At 38.9% G+C, this 21519-nt stretch overlaps 1 protein-coding gene across 1 annotated transcript in view; it reads right to left on the reverse strand.

Moving 5' to 3' along the window:
• The window catches only part of CNTNAP5 (contactin associated protein family member 5), a 196581-nt gene that overhangs the window by 135902 nt on the left and 39160 nt on the right, over nt 1-21519 (reverse strand). The window contains exons 5-6 of the mRNA XM_065751312.1: nt 8866-9013; nt 305-508 (exon numbers count right to left, since the gene is read on the reverse strand). Of these exons, the coding sequence (XP_065607384.1) occupies nt 305-508; nt 8866-9013 (352 nt within the window). The remainder of the gene's footprint in view (nt 1-304; nt 509-8865; nt 9014-21519) is intronic.

A 21519-nucleotide genomic window follows, 5' to 3' on the forward strand; every position in this document is an offset into this window, starting at 1 on the left:
CTGCCCCTGCAACCCAACATGATCACATGGCGATAGCCTTCCCAGTATTCACAGTGCTCAAACTCAAACAGTGCAATATCCAAGTACACAGTATTTTGATTAAAGAAATTTCACTTCATTTCGATATTCCTTGCAAACTTTTGATTACAGAACAGAAAAAATAAGACAATAAAAATAAATCCAAACCATAGTATCACTACTGATCTGAGCTGATGTTTCTTGATTGTGCTTAATATAACAAAAGAAAAAAAATCAAAGACAATCTTAGAGCAATATGTGAACCAATGAGCTTAATTGCCCTCACCCAGGTTGATGTGCAAGGAGGCCTTCCCTTTCTGCAGTTCCAGGGTAATATAGTCTCCACGTTGTCCTTCTCCATGGAATAAGACTCCATCCTCCTGCATGCTCTTGAACTTTAAGGAAACCACATCTTTGAATGTGCTCATAAGCTTCTGATTGAACCTGTAGAGGAGGGAACTTCTGCCATCGAAGTCTGCAATATCTGACTCTAGAGGAAAGAAAACAACAAAATGAAGAGGAAGGACAGCATCAGGAAAGGGATCATAAAATTTCAGGATTTTTTTCATTACTGCTTGGAGCTTGGTAATCTCAGAAGTGTACCACAGGACATATATAGCAGCTGTGCAACCCTGCAACCATATCACATTTCATACATTTATAATCCCTCTTGCTCTGTTCCAGAGAAAGGGAACGCTATGAAAAAACAGAAGTACTCTGCCCCTTTCCTTCTCCTTCTCATGTAAGGTTTGCTTTGTCACTTGACTTTTAAAAACAAACCTTTCTGTAGGTGCAGATCTCCAGAGCATTCCTTGTCACTTTCTTTGTTTGACTCTTAAACACACCCATGATATTATTCATTGCTTTGAACATTTCAGCTCCCACTCAAGGTTTTGTAGCTTCAGAAGCATCTGTTGAGATGTTTTTGCATGCTCGTCATGCATCCAAACAAGCATCATCTTAGCCTCTGGGGTTGGCTGCATGCTTGTGATGGACATTTATCAACCATGTTTCTGCATGCAAATTGAGTAGGCTGGCAGGACTGCTCAAGTATCAATTCAAAAAACTTTAGAAGGGATTTCATGGGAACTACACACTTAAACTGATTACACACCTTTGAAAATCTTATTTAAAAACATACTTTCCTCTTCAGACAGCCTCTAAAACCCAATCGCAATGATGGGAAACAAGCTATCAGGTCTTCAATTCCAATAAATATTTCCTTCAGTGCAGCAAAATGCAATACTCTCTTAGCATAACAACATGGTATTTTAAGTAAAATACTTTTTCAGAAACATTTATTTTAGTTTTCTCCACGTATAACCAGAAAATTTGGGGTACTTTTAAATTAGTGACTGATGCATACATGAAATGTGAGTGAACTAATGCATACAATGACAGCTCCAAAAGAAATGCCTCCTATTTTATTACATTGGTCCACAACATAAGGGGTAGATGTTGGTGGTATGGCAGACGAGGTTGAAGCTTCCCATCTATATTCTATTACATCTTATTGCTGTGTAACTGATGGTAGCAGAAGGTCAGTCTGATAGACTTCTGTCTGATATGGAAGTGCATGAGAAGCAAAGGTGTGTATATAAATTCCTCCAAAATGGCACTCACTGACATTTAGTGATGCTTGCTGAACATTTGGGGAGACCAGATAGTGGGTCCTAGCAAAGTGAAAATTGGACTGCGTAGCCAACATTTTCCTAGCAATGAGGCTGTTATGGCAGCTGTAAAACAGTGGGTCACCTCTGCCAGTGCATGTTTTTACAAAGATGGCACATAGTCTCTTGTTCATCATTGATGACAACGCACAGCTAATGGTTGTGACTATGTTGAAAGATTAACTATAGTGTTTTAGAACTGAGAATTTGCTCTATCAAATAGTGCTATTGTCCCTCTGTATCCATTACAGTTTCCAAGGAAATAAATAGAAAGCATTTATTTCTGAGCAAGCTACATAAATTCAGTTCTAAGTTCTACCCAAATCTAATTGGGCACAAAATACGAATGAAGTATCTACTTATAAATTATAAATATGTAAATTTTGTAAATTAGTTTTTTCTTTGTTAAGAAAAAACTCAAAAGAACATTGGAAGAAAAAAATCTAAACAAGCGTTTACCATGCTACATAACTACTGGGATACATGTATAAAGACAAAGAATATCTTTGCAGTAACAAAAAAAAAAAAAAAAAAGAGTAAAGGCTATCTTTGTTTGCAAACCACATTTTAACGATAATCTAAAGCAATCAGTTTTTCATTTTCTTTAAAAACAACTTAAAGGTCCACATGTAAAACTATCAAGACTTCCAGGTCAGCAACTGTACTGTGATTAAAGATGTTGATTTTAGTCTTTTAAGCTCCTTTGAGAGTTCTTCAGCTCTTTGGGGTTTAATGGTACTTTCATTTTTATCTCTCTTAAAAACAGAAGTAATGGTTTGTTGGTTTTTTTTTCTGCTTTTCTTCTTCTTTTTTATATTTTAAACTAGACTAAGACGTAAAGAGGTTTCCATTTAAAAGCTTAACTCTAAGCTACAACATAACACAATTTCTAGAAAAACATGAACACGTCAAATATATGCTAATATTGGCACCCAGAATTCATTGGAGGCAGTCTGTATGACAACAAACAATTCCATCAAAAAACTGGAAGATCTAAAACCTGTCATTGTAGAAAACTAGTCTGTTTGCATTTGTTTAGAACACGTGTATGTTTGCAACTCACCTCTGCAAGACAAGTATAAGAAATTTTATAAGTCTCAGAAAATCTACAGAAGTAAAAAACTACAACACAACACGTGGTTTCACTCTGCACTGCAGGCTGGTTTTCTTGAGCTCACAAAAAAGAGTTTTTATTCAGCCTTCATATGGTTCCTCTGTTTCAACCTGCTTTCCCAAAACAGATCCAAACATTAAAGTCACTTAGGTGTGGATGGAACAGGTCAGCTGAAGCTGAATTATCAGGTTAATTCAGCAGTAAAAACTAAATAAAAATTAAAAAAAATTTTAAAAAATGGAAGTATAGGACCAAAGGGCTCATCGTTTTGACTACCAATGCTGGCAGATGACAGACTTGAAACAAGGTGAGAGAAGGGAGTTTACTTGTGCAGGAATGAACAAGGAGGCAGAAAAGAATATACACGATTCTTCTTACAAAGACACTCCTATGAGTGATTCTGGAAAAAAGTAACTAGTTACTCAGCAAAGTTATTTCAAAATATGAAAATATCCTCTAAGAACTGTTCCAGTTTGAGAAAAAAAACTCTTATCTCGCAACCAGAAGCCTGGGCTCCCTGCAGGAGGTAGGAGCTCTGTTCCCCATCTGAACAGATGTCCCTCCTGGCTGGCCAGACCTTGCTGGTTTCAGGACGTCTGAAGCAATCTGACCTCCTGTTCCACAGTTTTCTCAGTTGCGTATCTCAAGGGAAGAATGTGGATGAGCACCTCAAAGGTGACTGTTCTGCTAGGCAGCTTTGTTCCTATCGCAAATCTGCCTGTCTCTTGGTAAGTACTTTGGGTATTTGTCTTACATTAGGCTAATGTCTCTCACACAGGATGTGGCTTTCTGTGTACTTTTTTTGCATCATCAGAAGACAAAGGAGAGGATGGAAGAAGCCAAGGGGGTGGGGATGGAAAGAGGCAGGAAAAAGGAAAAAAAAAAAAAAAAAGATCAAGCAAAAGTATCATTTCATCGAGAACACAATATCAGATCGTATTCCCTGAAGCAATGAGAGCAAAAGAGAAATCAGAGTGCTGGACTGCAAATGAAAATTCGTCTCTCAAAGGCAGAAGATACCCTATCTTACACCCTATCATTGTTTCTCCTGTGATTTCCTGGCCAGTTAACTGAACATACCCTTATCTTGCTGATGCATTTTGAGCCTCTAACCAGTTACAGAATACGATCAGCATCTTCAATGCACCTATAAATCTTATTCTATAAGAGCAATTGTGTCAGCAGATTTTTTCCCCTGTGCTAAGCTAACAAGACTATTCCCAAGTATAAAGATAGACCCATTCCCCTCCAGCATCCAAAGAAATTGGTTTGCCATTTGTCTGAACACTGCTTCTGTGGCAGCACCTGTTACAATCACACTGCTTCTGGAGTCTCCACTGAAAATGGGCAGTGAGAGCACACACACACACCTCTTAATGAAAATCTCCATTTAACACATCATATATTCTGTTTTATGAACAGGAAACACCACCGTATACTTTTTCAGATCATCTTGTTCCTATTTCAGTACCCATTTGGTACTTGAGATGTGAGATAGAATTTTTGTAGGAATTTCAAATAAATGCTATTAAATGTCATTGAAATACATAGTTTGTGTGGAAAACAGCAATATACATACATTCTCTGCAAATTCCAGTTTCTCTGGCAGCCTTATATGATTTTTTCACCCAAAGAACTTTGATTCATATATGATAAGGTCAAGATACTCATCTGCTTGAGACAGCTTTGCTGGAAAATGTATGTTTGTATGTTCCAAATAAACAGTGTCAACTGGCAGCCAGTTAGAGAGAAAAAGAATGGAAGAAATGGGAAGAAAGCTCATTTGTTTGCCAGAAGAATGTTTGGGATAAACTCATAAATGGCCTTTATCAGAAGTAATAAACTACAGAGAGCACCATACAGCAGCGCACTGCAGCCACACAGTAAGTTAGTTACTTCAGCATCCTGTGCATATTGTACTTGATTTCTAATATGATTCTTCAATATTTTCATTTGTTACTGTGTCCTGGCAGTGACCTTGGAGACCTACAAGGACTGATGCCTTCCATCTGCCTCCTACTGAGCAGTCATCGTAGAAAGCTGCATTTGCCACAAGTTAGCCCAAGGTTGTGTTCCTTGGATCTTTTCAGCAGAGAACAGTCACACTCCAAAAATGAGAAGAGCCTTGCACAGGCACAAGGATGTCACATTTACTGAAATCTGCCATCACAAAAATGCTTAAGCAGCAGCAAAGCCACAAAATCCTCCTACAGCTGCCATCTTATGCTCAAATATACAAGGTTAAGAAGGAGCTGATGTGATTGGAGACCATGCAAAGGGCCACAGGCTATTTTGCACGCCTTGGTGTACTTCTGAGGTGCTCAGCTGCATATTTGGCAGTAGTCCCAAGATTTTTAACAGATGTGCAGCAGCTCATTAAATTTAGATGTCCTAAGCTGTCAGTATCCTAAACTTTTGTTTAAGTTATTTAAAGAATGCTGCCATTTGCACAAAAAGGTCTTCCAGCTTGCCTGTAAATCATCGCTTTTCCATTTTTCTGCCCAGGATATCAATACAATGCAACTTTGTTTTCAGATCAGGTACCATACATAAGGGGCAAAAGTCATTTGAAAGGTTGAATAGGCATCCAAACGTCCAGCATCGTCGGAATTTGAACCTGCTACAAGTGCAGCTCTGTGGTTGCTCGTGCATATTTGTGCAGGATCTGGCTCACCTATGATCTTCATGAACGTTTTCTGTTTTTCTTATGCTTTACAACTGGATCCAAAGCAAAAGTGCAATGAAAATATTTTCTTCAACCTCGGTGGGCTTAACAGCAAATACTCTGGGTTTGTCTACATACTGAAGCCTTTACAGCATTCCAATAGCGTAGAGAGGACTGGGCTTCACTAGGAATTAGATTCTTATGGATGAACTTACATCAGTTTAAACTTCTGGTACTCAAAGGTGATTATAATGCTGTTCCTACTCCCAGCCTCACATCCCATCCTTTATATACACAGACACACGCACAAAGGGTCATCTCTTAGACATGTTGTACATGTCCATTTGTTCTCCTTTAAGCTCTACTTTCTTCCTGGTGTGTGACCTCGCTGTGTCCAGTGATTTTTTTTGGTCATTTCCTTTATTTTTTTTCCAAATTATGACTGCATTTCCTGTCCCAGAACTGAACGCGGTGGATGAGCCTGTTGCTGTCAAGCAATATGAAGTGCATTTACGTAGATGTACACCAGCACAAGATCTGCTGTAGACATTCCATCAGTTTAACAGTAAAGATGACATTTTATAAGTGATCATACATCTTTGTATGATGTTGGAGTGCCTGGCTTAGGAGCAGGCAAGACCGTGAAGCTATATAAGCAAAACCTGTAGACAGAAATTGCTTGGCATACACAATTTGCCAGATAGAAATCTGAATGGCACATTTATATAAATGGAATGAATATTTCAACACCCTGTAAAACTTTTATGAATCCCTTTATTTCTTTTCTGCCTCACTTCAACCTCATACCTTAATTCTCCACAACTATTCTCATTCCCTGTTAACTGCAGAGTACAGGATGAAGATGAAGACTTGGATGATATCAGCATAAAGAAACTCAGCCAGCAGGTCACTCTGAAGTTTTCTTCATATCATAGAAGATGCCACCGCAGCCTGACAGGGATGTAGTGCCCATAAAGCATTTCACATGGAGCAACACCAAAATTCTTTCAGCTGAAGAAAATTTCAAGTTTCAGTTCCAGTTTCATTTGCTGCAAGACTGTCTGGATTATGCTCTTCATGGAAGAGTATTGGTCATTATAATAGAAGCAAACTCCTTGAAAACAGATAATATAGTTGTTTATAGTTGTTTCGGAAAGATGACATCTAAGGCAGTTAGTTTTGATTTACATGCAATTTCAGTTTACAGGTCCACTTCTTCCACTGGAAAAAGGTATCTTATGTAAGCAGCAGTCTGTCCACATCAGAACATTGCAGGTCACTATGTAATGAATAGTTCATAATGTTGTAAGAGACTATTATTTTATACCATTGCCTTGAAGTTTGCTGATGAACATGTCCGAACATGTCCAAGCAAGTCCAGGGCAAGGGCTGCGAAATCTTTTGTCTAAGGGACAAGCAGATGGGCATGTCCTGGGGCAATGAAAGAGAGAGAAGCTGCAGCTCAGTGGCTGCTTACCACTCTTTTGTGTGGTACTCATCTCCGTGGGGAGATAGCCATCTCAGGAGATGCTAGCACAGGATTTGTCACGCAGGCAGGAAAAATGGAGGATAAAAGAGGGATTGATCACCATGAGATAGGGTGTTCATTCATCAGAAACCTCATGAGCTGATCCCTCATGCTGAACTCCCTCCTGGGCCTGCTGCCTCAGACATACTGCCTTCTCCTGGACCTCGCCGCTCCTTCGAGGTGTTCTACCATCTGAACCCTCATGAGCTGATGATCACTTCGCTGCTGCCCCTCCCGGTGCTGCCCCCTCGCTGTTCTCCGGTGCTGACTGACGCTGTTCCTGTGCTGACCCGGTGCCGCTTCTCCAGGACAGCTGCTTGCTGCTCAAGGCTGCCCGTCGCTGCTGCTGTTCTCCCCGCTTCTGCCACCTCTGTTTTTCTGCCTCGGACCGTCCGAGCCGTTTGCAACCGGACCGCTCCTAGGATCCTGGCTGGTGACTTTCCCTGCGTTGTACAAACCCTTGCTTCTTTCCTATTTTCCTATTGCTCGCCTTCTCTTCCCCATCACCCTTATTGGTAACAGTGCCTACCTTCCTCCTCCCCATCTCCCTGGTCAGTATTGGTAATAAACTGGTCGGGCCAACATTTGAACCATTGCTTCTCAATCTCACACCGGGTATACACGTAATCAAAGGACCTCGTCTTCCTCCTTTATATTGGAGCGTGACAAATGTCTAAGTATCAAAGTAGGTGGAGAGACTGCACCTAAAAAAAGCTGAATGAGGCTTTAGGATCTACACAGAGATGATAATAAAGATCTTATGGTGAAATTGTATGCATTGGATCTGAGATGAGGCCACTCTGGGCATGTACTTTGCTTAAGGAGACTGTGTATACTAAAACTTTTAAGACACTCTGCTCTTTATACTGCTCAGACAAACCCAAAAAGTCTCCTAGACAGCTTCTCCACTTTTTATCTCACAACTCCTTTTCTGCACATGTAAGCAGCAGACAAAGAGATAATTTAAATGGGTAGAGGTAGAATTCCAGTAATATCACATAATGGTAACCTGTTCCACATCACAATGAATTTACTGGCCAAATGGCTCTTGATCCACTGAGCTCCCCAGTCAAATCTTACGGAGACAAGTGAGACTACCTGTGCTTTACAAGGTCATATTTGACCACATCAGAAATAAAACCACTGCCACCTAATGAACAAATGCTGGCCTTGTGTTTCCTCACTTGTGGACTTGTCTGGATTTTGCACCAGAGAGCAACACTGGGCCTTCTTCTTTACTTTCATACACTAGCATGGTCATAGGTCATATATCTGCAATACCCAGAGATAATTATGCGGCTGAAATGCCTGAAAGTAACAGTGTTTATAAACTGCTCTTGTGACAACATGCCGCAGATGGTGCCTCAGAAGGTCATAACTATGTCTTGAAGAAAAGTGACAAAGAACCATGCAAAAACAGTAAGGCAGCAGATAAGTTCTCTTTCCTCTAGAGTTATAAAGTCATCAGTCTCAATCAGAAAGACTAGCTGCAAAAGCTCAGCACTTTCCCCAACAATGAAATAACTTGCCTTAAGGATATATAAATAAATCATCACATCCAAAAATATCCTTAACTATATGGCAGTGACATTCCTAAATAAAGCCCTACACAAACCTCCACAGAAGCAGGAGGTAAAACATGAAGTTTCATGGCATCACACAGCCCTGCTCAGCTCTGAGGAAGCTTCATCAGTGGAGCTAGATGGGAGTACATCCCAATGCAAAAAGATAAGCACTACTACTGAACAAAAATGGCAGTTATATGTTCCACATTACATTTTAACTCATTCTTTGCTAGATTCCTCCTGAAGCGTTGACAGCACCAGCAAAAGCTCCGTAAGAAAATGTGAGTTAAGAGTTAGCCACTTACTATAAGAGCAGCCGAAGACCTCCACTCTCAGACCTATGTGACCACTGACACTCCACTTCAGAGGGACGAAGCGCAAGAAGCGGGCTTTCATGGAGTGCAGGAGTTTGTGGTGAACCACACTGTCAGCGTTGCTGTTCCCTGTGAAAACCTGGAGGAACAGAGAGCCTTGGTGAGACATTTAACATTGAACTTGAAATTAAGAATGTGAACAACTTCATGATTTTTATTTTCAAAAATTGCTTACAATTATTTAAATTGTTGGCTGTGTTTTCTTCCAAGTGCTGTGTGTCTTCTGTAGAGGGTAAAGAGGGACATGAAAGCACACTAAGTGCCAGAGCAGGACTGAGGAGGACACACACAGGGTGTTGCAAAAGCAAGTTGTGGAATGAGATATGGAAGATGTTGCACTATTTCTCCAAGCTCAGGATACCCCTGAGCATTACAATGCTCTGCCAGCCTAGCCTCTAACATACTTAGTCCCTCAGTACAGTGTGGGACAGGGCTCAGCTTAGTACTTAGTGCATTCAGATTAGCAAAAAGAGGTGGTCAGGAGACGCTGTGGTTGGTCAGAGACTGGCGAGAAGAACAGGAAAGATGAACACCAGTGCAAATTTGGGAAGAGATGAAATCCTGAGTCAGAACACATGAGAGTTGTGACAGTTTGCACTCAAGAGAATTTAAGCTTGCAAATGGTAATGTTTTTTTTCATTGCCTGCTTGATTAATTGCCTGCAACTGCAAGTCAAAATTAATGGTGCTACTCAGAATTAACAATTAACAAAGGGAAATTTTCCATTTCAATTTTTACTCAAACAGAAATATTCATTTTTTCCACAAATGTTATTGGGAATGGAATAAAACTTCTATTTCAAGGTGGTTTTGTTTTACTAAACCCAGGAAGCCCTTGTTCCACTAGATCTACAATCAACAAAAAATATCCTTGAACAAGGCACAGTGCTTCAAAACCTTATCATGCCCTTTTCATTTCACCTTAAAAACTCTGAAATAGGAAAAGTCTCTTTCATGCACAAAGCTTTATGTTCCACTCAGTCATGACTGCAAAAGATAGCATGCATCTCAATTGCTAAAGCATGCTTAGCAAGTGCCTTTCATTGTTAGTATTCCTTGCCTTTGAAGATCAAAAATCCTAGTGAAATCATCACCACAACCCCAAGATGTTTAATGAAGGGAAAAAGAACATGTAATTTATAAAATTACATTTATCAGGAGCTTCTGAGGCTGAAAAGGGTACAAAATCCATCTACCTAATCCCAATCGTCCCCCAAGCCTTGCCTCATATCTCTCATTCTGAACTTTCTATGCACCATATCTTCCTTTTGAAAGGATTAGATTGTTGTCAGTTGCTGATGGTTGACTCATTTCTTTCAGATTCAGCCACTATATAAGGGCTGCTCCAAAAGTAATGCCTTCTATTTTATTATGCTCATCCACGATATCAGAGGCAAATGTTGGTGGCACAGCAGCAGAGGCTGAACCTTCCCGCCAATATTCTGTTATGTTTTGTTGCCATGTAACAGACAGCAGCAGAGGGACAGTCTGACAAAATGGCAACTGACGTAGAAGCTCGTGTGAAACGAATGGGGGTGTCACTGAATTCCTCCACATGGAAAAAATGGCCCCCATTGACATTCATCAACACTTGTTAAATGTTTATGGAGACCAAACAGTGGATATAGCACAGTAAGGCAATGGGTGATGCATTTGAGCAGAGGCAACAGCAATGAGAAACACAATCTATAATCCAGACAGCCATACACAGCTGTCACACTATGAAATGCAGTCTCTTGTTTTATCACCGGCAAAAATGTGTAGCTAATGGATGGTGATTATGTTGAAAAATAGTGTTCTGAAGCTGAGAATTTGCTCTTTCAAATTGTGTTATTATGTTCTTTGTACCTGTTGTAGTTTCCGTGCAAATAAATAAGAGGCATTACATTTGGAACAACCTATGTATAATTAAAGCTCTCTGGATGGGGATACTAAATTCAGTGTTAACCACAGATGACAGTTAGCAACCACCAGATACATTTTGAGGAGTGCCACAAGTAGCACTTCAAGATGTTCAGAGCTTACTGCTTTCTGTATGGGAGCCCAATTCAAATTCCAGCAGAGATAACTTCAGAGTGTATTTTTTCTGTATATTTCAAGTGAAATGATCTTGTTCTTCTCAGTAATGAAACTGTCAACAGAAAATAAGTCTCACAGTCAGAGCTGTGGCAGCATTCACATTTTTATTAAGACACTCATGGATATATAAGGTGGTCAAAGTGGAGTGTTTGTATGTTTAGAAAGCTCATCTCCTGAAATCCTGTGATTATGTTAAAAAATTTCATCTTTCATAGGAATAAAAAAAGAAAGGAGAAAGGAAAAATACAAAAAAAAAGTTGAAGCAAAAATTTGAGTCCTCCCGGTTTTGAAAAAAGGCTTAAAATGTAATAACTAGAATAGAAGTGAGAGGTGAAAATTAAGAGACAAAATAAAATGTTCATCTCAATACAGCAATACTGTGAAACAATTTCAGAGTGTGATTTTTTTCTTCTTCTCATAATACTCTAATACACAGAGCTATCAGTACTGCACATTGCATCATAGGCCACAAGGTAGACATTTTCTGATTTATATGAAAAAGAAACATTCTGGGAGACCATGTTGAAAAGCATCACACCTCTAGAAATATTTAAGTAATGGCAGCTAGGTGATTTGCGCACACAGCTGTGCACTGAACAGTGCACACAATTCTGCTTGTGGAGCCAGTGGGAATGCAGCCTGCTGACACACACATACCTCATGGTGTTCAGTGGGCTCTCATGACCACTGAATCAGATACAGTTCACAACTCTATTCCAAGCTGTTGCTAAGGGCACTTTTGACATCCCCCTAACAGGATAAACCTGTAATGACTTTTCCTTTTTTTAAAGAAAGTTCACTGAAAACAGACAACCAGGTGCAACGCATGAGAGCATCACGGTGGCTCACAGGTAGCTGATGTGTGCAGCACAGTCCAGGCACCACTTGTGCTGTTAAAGGAATCTCATCTTTGTGCCAGGTAGAGAATCATTAAGGCTGGAAAAGACCACTAAGACAATCACAAACAATTAACCCATCTCCGCCGTGCCCACTAACGATGCCCCTCAGGGCCATATCTCCACATTTCTTGAACACCTCCAGGGACAGTGAACCCACTACCTCCCTAGGCAGCCATTCCAGTGCACAACCACTCCTGCTGAGAATAAATGTTTCCAGACAGTCAACCTGAACTGCCCCAGCACAACTTAAAAGTCATTACCTCTTGTTCTACCACTGCTTCCTGAGAAAAGATGCCGACTCTCATCTTGATACAAACTCCTTTCAGAGGTAAAACAGGGACATCTGTAACATGCTATCTATAAGGAGGCCCAGGTACCACCCCATAGGCCTAGCTGCCCTTAACAGGCATCCATGACAAGGTATTTCCTTCATAACACCTCAAGGAAGAGCCAGAATAGCCAACATCAGGACTCCAACATAGAATCCAACCTGATCTACAGCTCTGTAAGTGCCCTCCACACACTGAAGCTGAATTGGTAAAAACAAATCCTTCATAAAATCAAGGTGTCCTTTACAGCAGTGTTTCTCAAGCTTTGGGGAAAGGAAAATAATCCACAGGTGACCGATCCACCTGCACCTTTGACAGAGTTCTGCATGCAACCAGCACAGTACTACTTGTGGCTAACCACAGGCATTGCTGTGCACGCCTTCAGAATTGCTTTGATTTTCACTTTCAATTCCCACTGCTCTACAGATCATGTTCCAATGTTTTATGGACCACCTGTGGTCTGGAGACCATTGATTGAATAACACCAATTGCCTCAGATAGTCACTTGAAAACTCAGATCCACAGCTGAAAGGGAAATGATCCATCCATTAAAAAAGATGAAACAAGGATGCAGCACCAGATTTCTTGCCCTGGTGGTTCAAATATTGATTAGCAGTAAACTTATTGGCAAGAATGACAAAATACTTCTTCTTGAGAAACAGGCTCCATTACAACCTGTTGCTGCCAGGAATTAATTCACAGGAATAAAATGGCAAACTCAAAGGAAAAAAACAAAGGAAATAAAGCACTTATATGGCATTTCCCATATGGCGCAGATGCTCCAGGAGCGAGGGTAACACTGAAATCTGTGGTTTCTTGAAAGCAGACTCAGCAGACTGAGATTTACCTGGGATATTCTGCTTCTGAAATTATATGAGGCTTACATACAAATCAAAAAACTCCATTAGCACCAAATATTGCAACCAGCTTCCTGAAGGCACAGCATAGCCCCTTCCCTAGTGCTAGCAGCTACAAGGTTAACAGCTTGCCATGAGCTGGGCTTCACCTTGGAGCAAGCTTGTTTTATGGCGCCTGGCTGCACGGTGCCCCACTGTGACCCAGACTGTGGCACTGCAGTAATATTTTATGTGTTTTTTATGAGCCAGCAGAGGCAGGTCCCACTTGCATGAAGAGGTGACATAGGAACAGCTGTTGTGGTTTGGAGCTGGGTCTAGCCAGGCCATTGCTTGCCTCATGAGTTATGTTGAAGGGGAATAAAGGAGAATTTCAATTTAGTTCTGCATTAGGAATGGAGAAAAAAAAAAAAAAAAAAGGGAAATTTCAAAAGATATTCTAGTCTAAAAATCACCAGTATCACCAGTGATAACTGGAACTTCGCTGTGTAACTCCAAGGTGAAAAATGGAAACAAAGCAAATAAATTGTTATTTTTATGTATACAATGTTTTCATTCAGAGCCATCCCAAAAGTTGTTTAAGGGCAGCTGAAGAAAATGTCATGCAACTGTGATGAAATGAAACAGCTGTTTAATAACCTTGCAAACATTTATTTCTCTACTTGATACATTAATTCAGATATATACCAAACCATACCAGTCAAAGATATGATGTGCTCAACTTTAGATTGCACTTTGACCAAGCTCTCTTAGACTTGTCTCCAGGTGAAGATAGACACAGAAAATTGGTGGAAGAAAGTTTTCTGCTCATGAAAGCCTCATCAATTCAAAAGATAGCATCAGACTCCAGACTTCATCTCAGTCTCCCTGCACACAAACTCTGCAACTAAACAGCAACTTATTTACAGATCTGCAGAAGGTGGTTCCCATGATGACTCTGCTGAATATATTTTGCTCTCCCACTTTGTTAGGCAGGTAATGGGATGCGTTCAAAACCCTTACGCGAGCAGCAACATAGGCACAATCAGCCCCGAATGGTGATCAGGCAGATCTGAGGTTAACTACTTTCTAGGGAAGATAATTTTAGGATGCACTGAGTACTTTAATTTCTGCCAAAGTCACTCTGATGAACAGAGCTGAGGAAAAAAAACCAACAACAGAACAGATTAGGAATGTGCAGAGGGCACATAACACAGATGTCAGCAATTTACAACATTTCAGTCTTCACTGAAAGAGAATACAAGTATAGAAAAGAGCACTCCACCTTCCAATCTCAACCATGAAATCACAGTATGATTCCTCCCCTGCCTAAAGAAATAAGGACGGGAGCACACTTAAGCACATTCAAGATATCCAGCAGCTCAGTAAAGGAGTCAAAGTGAGATAAAAAGCAGCTAAGCCTGTCATAAATCCAGAACTGCAACACTTAAAGTAAAACAGTGCCATTCTCCCTTTTAAAGTTTCTTCCTAGAATGGGAAAGATCACAACCTGGAAGGAATTAGCACTGTGATACGGAACATTCAGTACTTTATACACAGGACTTCCTCTAATATTTGATTGCACGTGAAAACACTAATTTCTAAGTAAGAAACAAGGAAATCTGAAACAGGAAGGAGAAAACACTGTCTTGCTTTCTACATTTTCTATGCTGAAATAAGCTCTGAGTCACAGATAGCTTTCATCTTTTCAAGAGGCAACAGCATTTCAATTCTGCTCAAATCAGGGCTACCTGGGATGTAACTGCAGTACTACTGAGTGTGGGAATAAAATCCAGTCTTTTGCAGAACCTGAAACTGGGTTATGGTAAGAGTTGTTCATCTCTACCTGTATGCATGAAAAGAGACTGAATGGTACAAGGACAAAATTAAGCCACAAATGCATCATATGGAAACACAGCAGCTGATTTTAACGTGATGCTACAGTATTTTCACAGAACAATTATATTGCATCAGTGTCTGCTAGCAACACCTAGGGTCTGGATAGGTTTGTGGTAGCTAATGTGTCTTTCTATGGCTATAGAAAAACTAAGAATTCCATTAGGTTTCTACTGCAAATATAAAGCAACATATGGTTTTGGCAAGTCTGAAAACTTTCATTTTCACAGCTCAGCCCCTTAAGAGCATAGACACAGATGTAAGAAAGAAGAAGAATGTGAAAGGAAAAAAAATATCATGTTCAATGTCAAGTTTTCTTTGTATATTTCACCTTTTCTACATACCACGCATTTCAACAGTGAAAAATGCTGCTTTGCTAACATAATGGAAAAAGCCCTGCCCTGCACATCAAGACAGAACTGTTAATACCTACATCAATCATGATAAATTTGCACTGAAACGGCTTTCCTGTTGTCTCAATCACCCTATGTCCAGGCTGGGAGCCACTAAAAGCTCCAACTCATTTGGAAAGCAAGTTAAAAGCAGCACACCAGGATGGGATTCATAGCAAGACCTGGCACCAGGGAGATGCTCTCTGTCAGCCTTAAAAAATTACTTTGTTTTTAGTGGGGGCCATACCACGGGGAAAAGCAAAAGATGACAAAAATGGTTGCTTGCCCCTATGAGACCTGCACACTAGTTCACACCCCCCCCATAGGTCTGCATCAATCCAGAAAACATTCATTAAATGATGGTGACATTAAAAACATGAAGATCCTAATGTCTTTTCAGAACAATGAAATCTTTCTATTTGGATCAAAGAAAATGAAACAAAATAATGCAAAACCTCCATACTTTGAGAATTCTATTTGCTTATTCTTGCTTTGATTTACCCCTAGCAAATTGTAATTAGTTTTATTCTCCTTGTAATCAACAGTACCTGTCAAAATATTGGATTTCTATGCTGGAATGGACAGCATGATTTAAAACACATGTTGAATTATTAACATTGTTCAGGTACCAAAATACATTTCACTTACTAAATAATTATTTGTTTAGTTGTGGGGTTTTTTATTTTTATTTTTATTTTTTATTTTTTTAAATAACTCAGTAAACAAAATATAGATAGAAAGGGGTCCAGGTATTTGACCATAACTATCCATGCTATTTAACTGTTTTCATCTGATATGATGTAGTTTTTCTTGGTATTAATCAGCCATAGACCATTCCCAACAGGCAACTGGGAACGATGATCATTCTGAATTACACCAATTGACTTCAGTACAATAAAATTTTCTTTACTTTTGTTTACTCCTGCAGGCATATCCCAAATACTTCATCCAATTTGAAGCTGGGTAGTCTGCCCTTCACCAGTGTTGGACCAAGTGCAATTTCCTTACCCTACAGAGGCACTTTATGTAAAGAAATGCGAAACTGCCTTTCACCTACAGTTGCATTTCAGGGATGGAAAACAGATCCCCAGCTTCAGTTTTTAGTATCATCATCTTTGTCTTTAGAGCAATTGGAGGTGAAACTATCATTGCTGTTACTATTATCATCACTACTACATAAATTAATAACAACGGAAGCAAGAAGCAGCAAAATTAAACACATATATACAAACCTTAGCTAAAAGTCAGCAGCTAATTCCTGTTTCTGCTCAGCCTCCTGAGCTTTACTTTAAAGGAAACTCCACATACAGTTAGCATTTTAAGCTGTATCACAATGAAGGATAAATATTTCCCCAGTACCTTGACTAGATTAAGCTTAGCCAACAGACTGAAACCACTCTTTCCACTGCCAACATTAATCACAGATTTCAGCTGTTCTTTTGCATAAATCTCATGAAGACCTTCATGGTTTATATTAAATTAGTAGAATTAAGAATGCAGTGAATGTGTTTATATCTAGCAATGTTGGGGAACCCATGGAACCTTCTTTGAAATTAGCTTCATTGAAGTGCATTTAAATAGATACATGGTATTTCTCCAGTTGTAATTTGCCAGACAGATCCAACAAGATGACACCGGAGAGATGTTAGTTATTGCATGCAACACTGACCTCAGATGAACACCGTGCTTCATTATCTTACATTATGCTCTGTTACAGAGTCTGATGGCGGTTTCATTTGGATCAGTAAAGTAATATCCTGTAGAAAAGCACAGAAAGGTACCCTTCATTTTCTCCAGTGTTTTATAATGCACTGAAATGAATGTGCATACACATATTTCAGGCATACACTGTCTTCTGTTTTTTCCTCATTTGAATAGGAAAAAGTTCATATCTCAGCCGAGATAACAGGAGTTAATGTCCCCAGAGGACACTCATTGACCTCACTGTGCTGTTACTCAAGACACCCTCACAGGACTGCCACCATCCTAAACAAAGTAAAATGTAAGGTTACTTATAGTATAATAGTATATGTAGCATACATATAGTAGTATATATAGCAACTGTTTCTAATGCTTGTTACGTTCTACATGAAAAAGCATAATGTAGTTGCAAATTAGGAAAAACAGAGACTTTTTAACTAATCCCTGCTGAACTGTAAATTCTGCTGTGTCAGTAGACCGTGAGTCGCATCCTGCATTGGAATAAATCTTTACAGCACCCTTCACAGTAGCAAAACCGTGTTCACGTACACTGATGGTAGTTTTGGCAAGGTGAACCATATAAGCTACTTCCTTACCACAGGAAGGTTAATTCTAATTGACATAGCTTCCTCTTACAAGGCCATTAACGTAATGCTTGTAGATTCTTACATTTGAGACTTATTATTCCAGTTTCACATTGAGGTCCATCACTGAACCACAGTGAATTAATCTCTAGGACACTAAAGCAACCTAAAGAAACCACTTCACTTCCTCCTGAAATAGGATAAGATGAGCTTTTGCAATAGCTTTGTGGGCATACGTACAATATCTTTAAAATGCACATTTACTCATTAATTTACAACCACACATTTTATTAGGCGAACCAAACCAAAAATCCTCAGCACTACGAACTGAAGATTGTGACATTTTCTCAGCTACAGCACATAAAAAGGAACTTTATATTACTGATCTGAGGAGGAGGTAGCCTGGCATTCTGACTCTGAAGCGTAAATTTTGCCAGCATACGCAAAAAGCCTGTAACTGTTGTTATGGCAGTGCATTAAATCAAGTCATGATGCATTAGGCAGGTCCAAGATCAGAAAAGGCCATAAATAAAAGTGTTCCATAGCTTTTATTTTTGAAAATGGAAAAGAGGAGAGGAACTGCTTGGTGAATTGGAAATTTCAGGACACACTGAAAACATATTTCAAAGTGAGCACAGTCACTGTTTTGCTGAATGTATGGGAAGGAATTTAGCATTTATTTCTCTTGCAACTAGAGGACCTTCTATGCAACAGTTATCTGTAAATACGCAAACCACGAAGAATCGTCTTAGAGAAAAAGAAGTTTCACTTCCTTAATAGCAAGATATACAACGAAGTTTTACCAGAAAAAAGAATGATATTTTAAAACACAAATATAATGTCCATTCTGTTGATATAATGCGACAATACTATATGGAGAGTTTTCTTTCCCATTGCTCAAATATCTTTACAGCAAATCTTGTAAGCAGCCCTTTCTCCCTTCACTTCCTCAAAGTTTTTCTTTAAGGAATAGCCAGGTAAATAGAAGGGGCGTCTCCACAAACACCACAAGGATAGCGTAGGAAGCAAGGTAAAGGAGAGGTGTTATGCTTTAAAGAATGATTAGAACCAAGCAGGGCCAATGAGCTACTACTGACTGTCTGAAATTTGATACAAAATTGTTGGTGTTGGTATCTAACCTATCAAGCAACTTCATTACATGAAATATTACTTGGCAAATGCAGCACCAATTTTTAAGGGCTTTATGAAATGTCTTGGTATCCACTCACAAATGAATCTACAGATCAGTTAGAAGAGCTTTAAGAAAAAACAAACAAACAAACAAGGAAACCAAGCTGACATTTACTAAAGACAGTGTGCCTTCCTGGGCTAGTAATTTATTAAAGAATTGGAAAGAGTGGGAAGAAAATTATCAGTGGATACCAGAAGGATCCAAAAGAATTTCTTAAATTCATAAATAAATTGAAAAACCAAACCAGGATTATAAAGAAGTGAAGAAATTTTATGATAACATGAAATTCAATGAGTTGTAAAAGTAAAGACCAACTGTGAAAAGCTACCTGTGCAAGAACCTGATAATGCTAAATGACTAGGCAGTAAAATGGAAAATGAATTCAGCGTTAGCTGATATAAAGTATCACAGCACACAAGCAAAATCATTCTCATGAAACACACCCCAAAGCAGATTATATATTGACTACTGTCATTCAAGAGTCTTGAAGCCTTCTGAACTGCATCAGTTCTAGATTCAATTGTGGCAAAAGCCTCAGTGAGTATTTTAGATATAATTAGAAAAAAAAATAGAGAAAAAGCAAAACAGAAAGTATCAATATCTTTCTATATACTGAACAACTATGTGACTGTAACTTGGAAACATTGAAATTCTCATCCCTGGAGCTAAATATATATATATACACATCTAAAATTGGAAAAAAAATAAAAAAAAAAGAAGGAAAGGAAATGGAAACAACCAATAGTATGAAATGTCTTTGGACAAAATAGGGTTTTTCAGCCTGAAGAAATTATGTCTGAAGTAGGACATAACACTGGGCTTAAAAAAAATAAGAAATAAGAGAAAACATTAGAAAATTGGGAAAATATTCATGTTTATAAGCACTTTAAAACTAAACAAAAACATTTTCAGACAATTCAATGGACCTGATATCGTTGTTTTTTTTTTGTTTGTTTTTGTTTTTTATATTTCTGATACACTTTTTTAGTCATACTTTTAGGTTTGTCTATATAAGTTACAAAACATACTGCTAAATTTTAGAAAATTGGTGAAGAGACCAGCAAAGAAAAAAAGACAACAAAAAGGCTAATAAAACATCTTTAGATACAGATGGGTATATAGATTCATAATTATACTATGTCTCAGGAGTATTTGCTGACAAGCAAAAGCACTGACCAACCTCTACTCTACTCCTTTTCCCTCAGTGAAGAAGATTAAGAACTTAATTTCCTATTCGGAGTTTGCAATATCTCCTAAGGAAACTTTGGACTTGAGTAAAAAGTTACTTTTATTTTGGGAATATTTATTCATTGGCTTATTTTCTAACAACTATACTGAACAGAAAAATTCCAAAAATAAATAAATAAAGCAATAAAAAATTTTATCTCCATAATCTGACTAGTCAGAAACCGGAATTACAATTTCGAAGTTATCTGAAAACCAAATACAGAGTTCATACCACAAGTCCATTAGTTTCCTTCCATTCCTGCATAGCTGACCATCCTTACAAATTATATTATGTTTATGAAGCTTTAGTAGCTCTAGTTGAAGAAAACAGCTCCTTTTAATGGTGCCCTAAATTCCCTGAATATATTTATTTTCTCAAAGTGATATTTCTGCCTCAAATTCATTCTGAGAAACAGAGATATCAAACAATCAAACAATCATACATTATTTGCATACCCTTTTTTACGCTTTTTACACAGAAATCTTATGTTTTGACTAGTTCTTAAGGCTTTATTATGCTCCCCCAAGGAACAGCTGAATGGGAGATATAAGACCAATAATCTCTGCATTTTGGTTTTCTAGGCAGGAATCTATGGGCACCCTATATATTGCCCAATTTACAAGTGGATAAATTTTGTTTTCTGGCATTTGCCCTTGACTCAATTGATGCTTCCAAGCCCTATCAAGCTACAAATGCAGCCCCTTTAATGCATCTAATTTATGTCACTGTTCTGCCATGGATTAGACAGGGCAAAACAAGCCCAGCTGCATCCCAGCAACGACGAACCCTTATTTATGTTTCCCTCCACCTCCAAGTCAAAAGGCTTTATAGCAGCCACAGATAAGTACTACATTCAGTAGCTCTGGGGGATTTGCTGCTCACATGCTGACATTCTCCAAGGTTTGCAGTTGAAATGATATTTCCAGTTCCAAATACAAACAGATGGAGATGGGTACAGGAAAGAAACATTCTGGTGTCCAGCCCTGAAAGGTAACAGCCATCCACTCCAGTGCTAAGAGCAGAACTCAGAGAAGCCAGGATGCATCCATGGAGCTGCAGTTCCAACACTGCTGTGATCCCGGCCAGCCACCAGGGGATGCAGCCAGGCTTAACTAATGTCCTCCCTCAGGACACAGCTCTGCTACAGAGCTCTGATAGTCAACTGATCTGCAAATTTCTCTTCCTTGCACAATAGGATGCTTCACTGATAGTCCTTCCATTTTCTTTTTTTCAGTTTTATGATAAATACACATTTACGCTGACTTCACTCTTCTGTTGTGCAGATGAGGCACTCTTAAGTGTTATTGAGAAGTACTGATAACTACTAAGGAAAAGCAAAACTGAACATTTCACATCAGTTAACTCTTTTTTCATTTCTGTGTACCCTTATGGTTTATTTGTAAGGTCACCTCTGGTGTTAGTTTTAACCACAACTGGGTCAAATATCACGAAG

This window comes from Cyrtonyx montezumae, unplaced genomic scaffold, assembly GCF_038088225.1.
Source record: "Cyrtonyx montezumae isolate F1298 unplaced genomic scaffold, pur_monq_1.0 scaffold_7, whole genome shotgun sequence".
Lineage (NCBI taxonomy): Eukaryota > Metazoa > Chordata > Aves > Galliformes > Odontophoridae > Cyrtonyx > Cyrtonyx montezumae.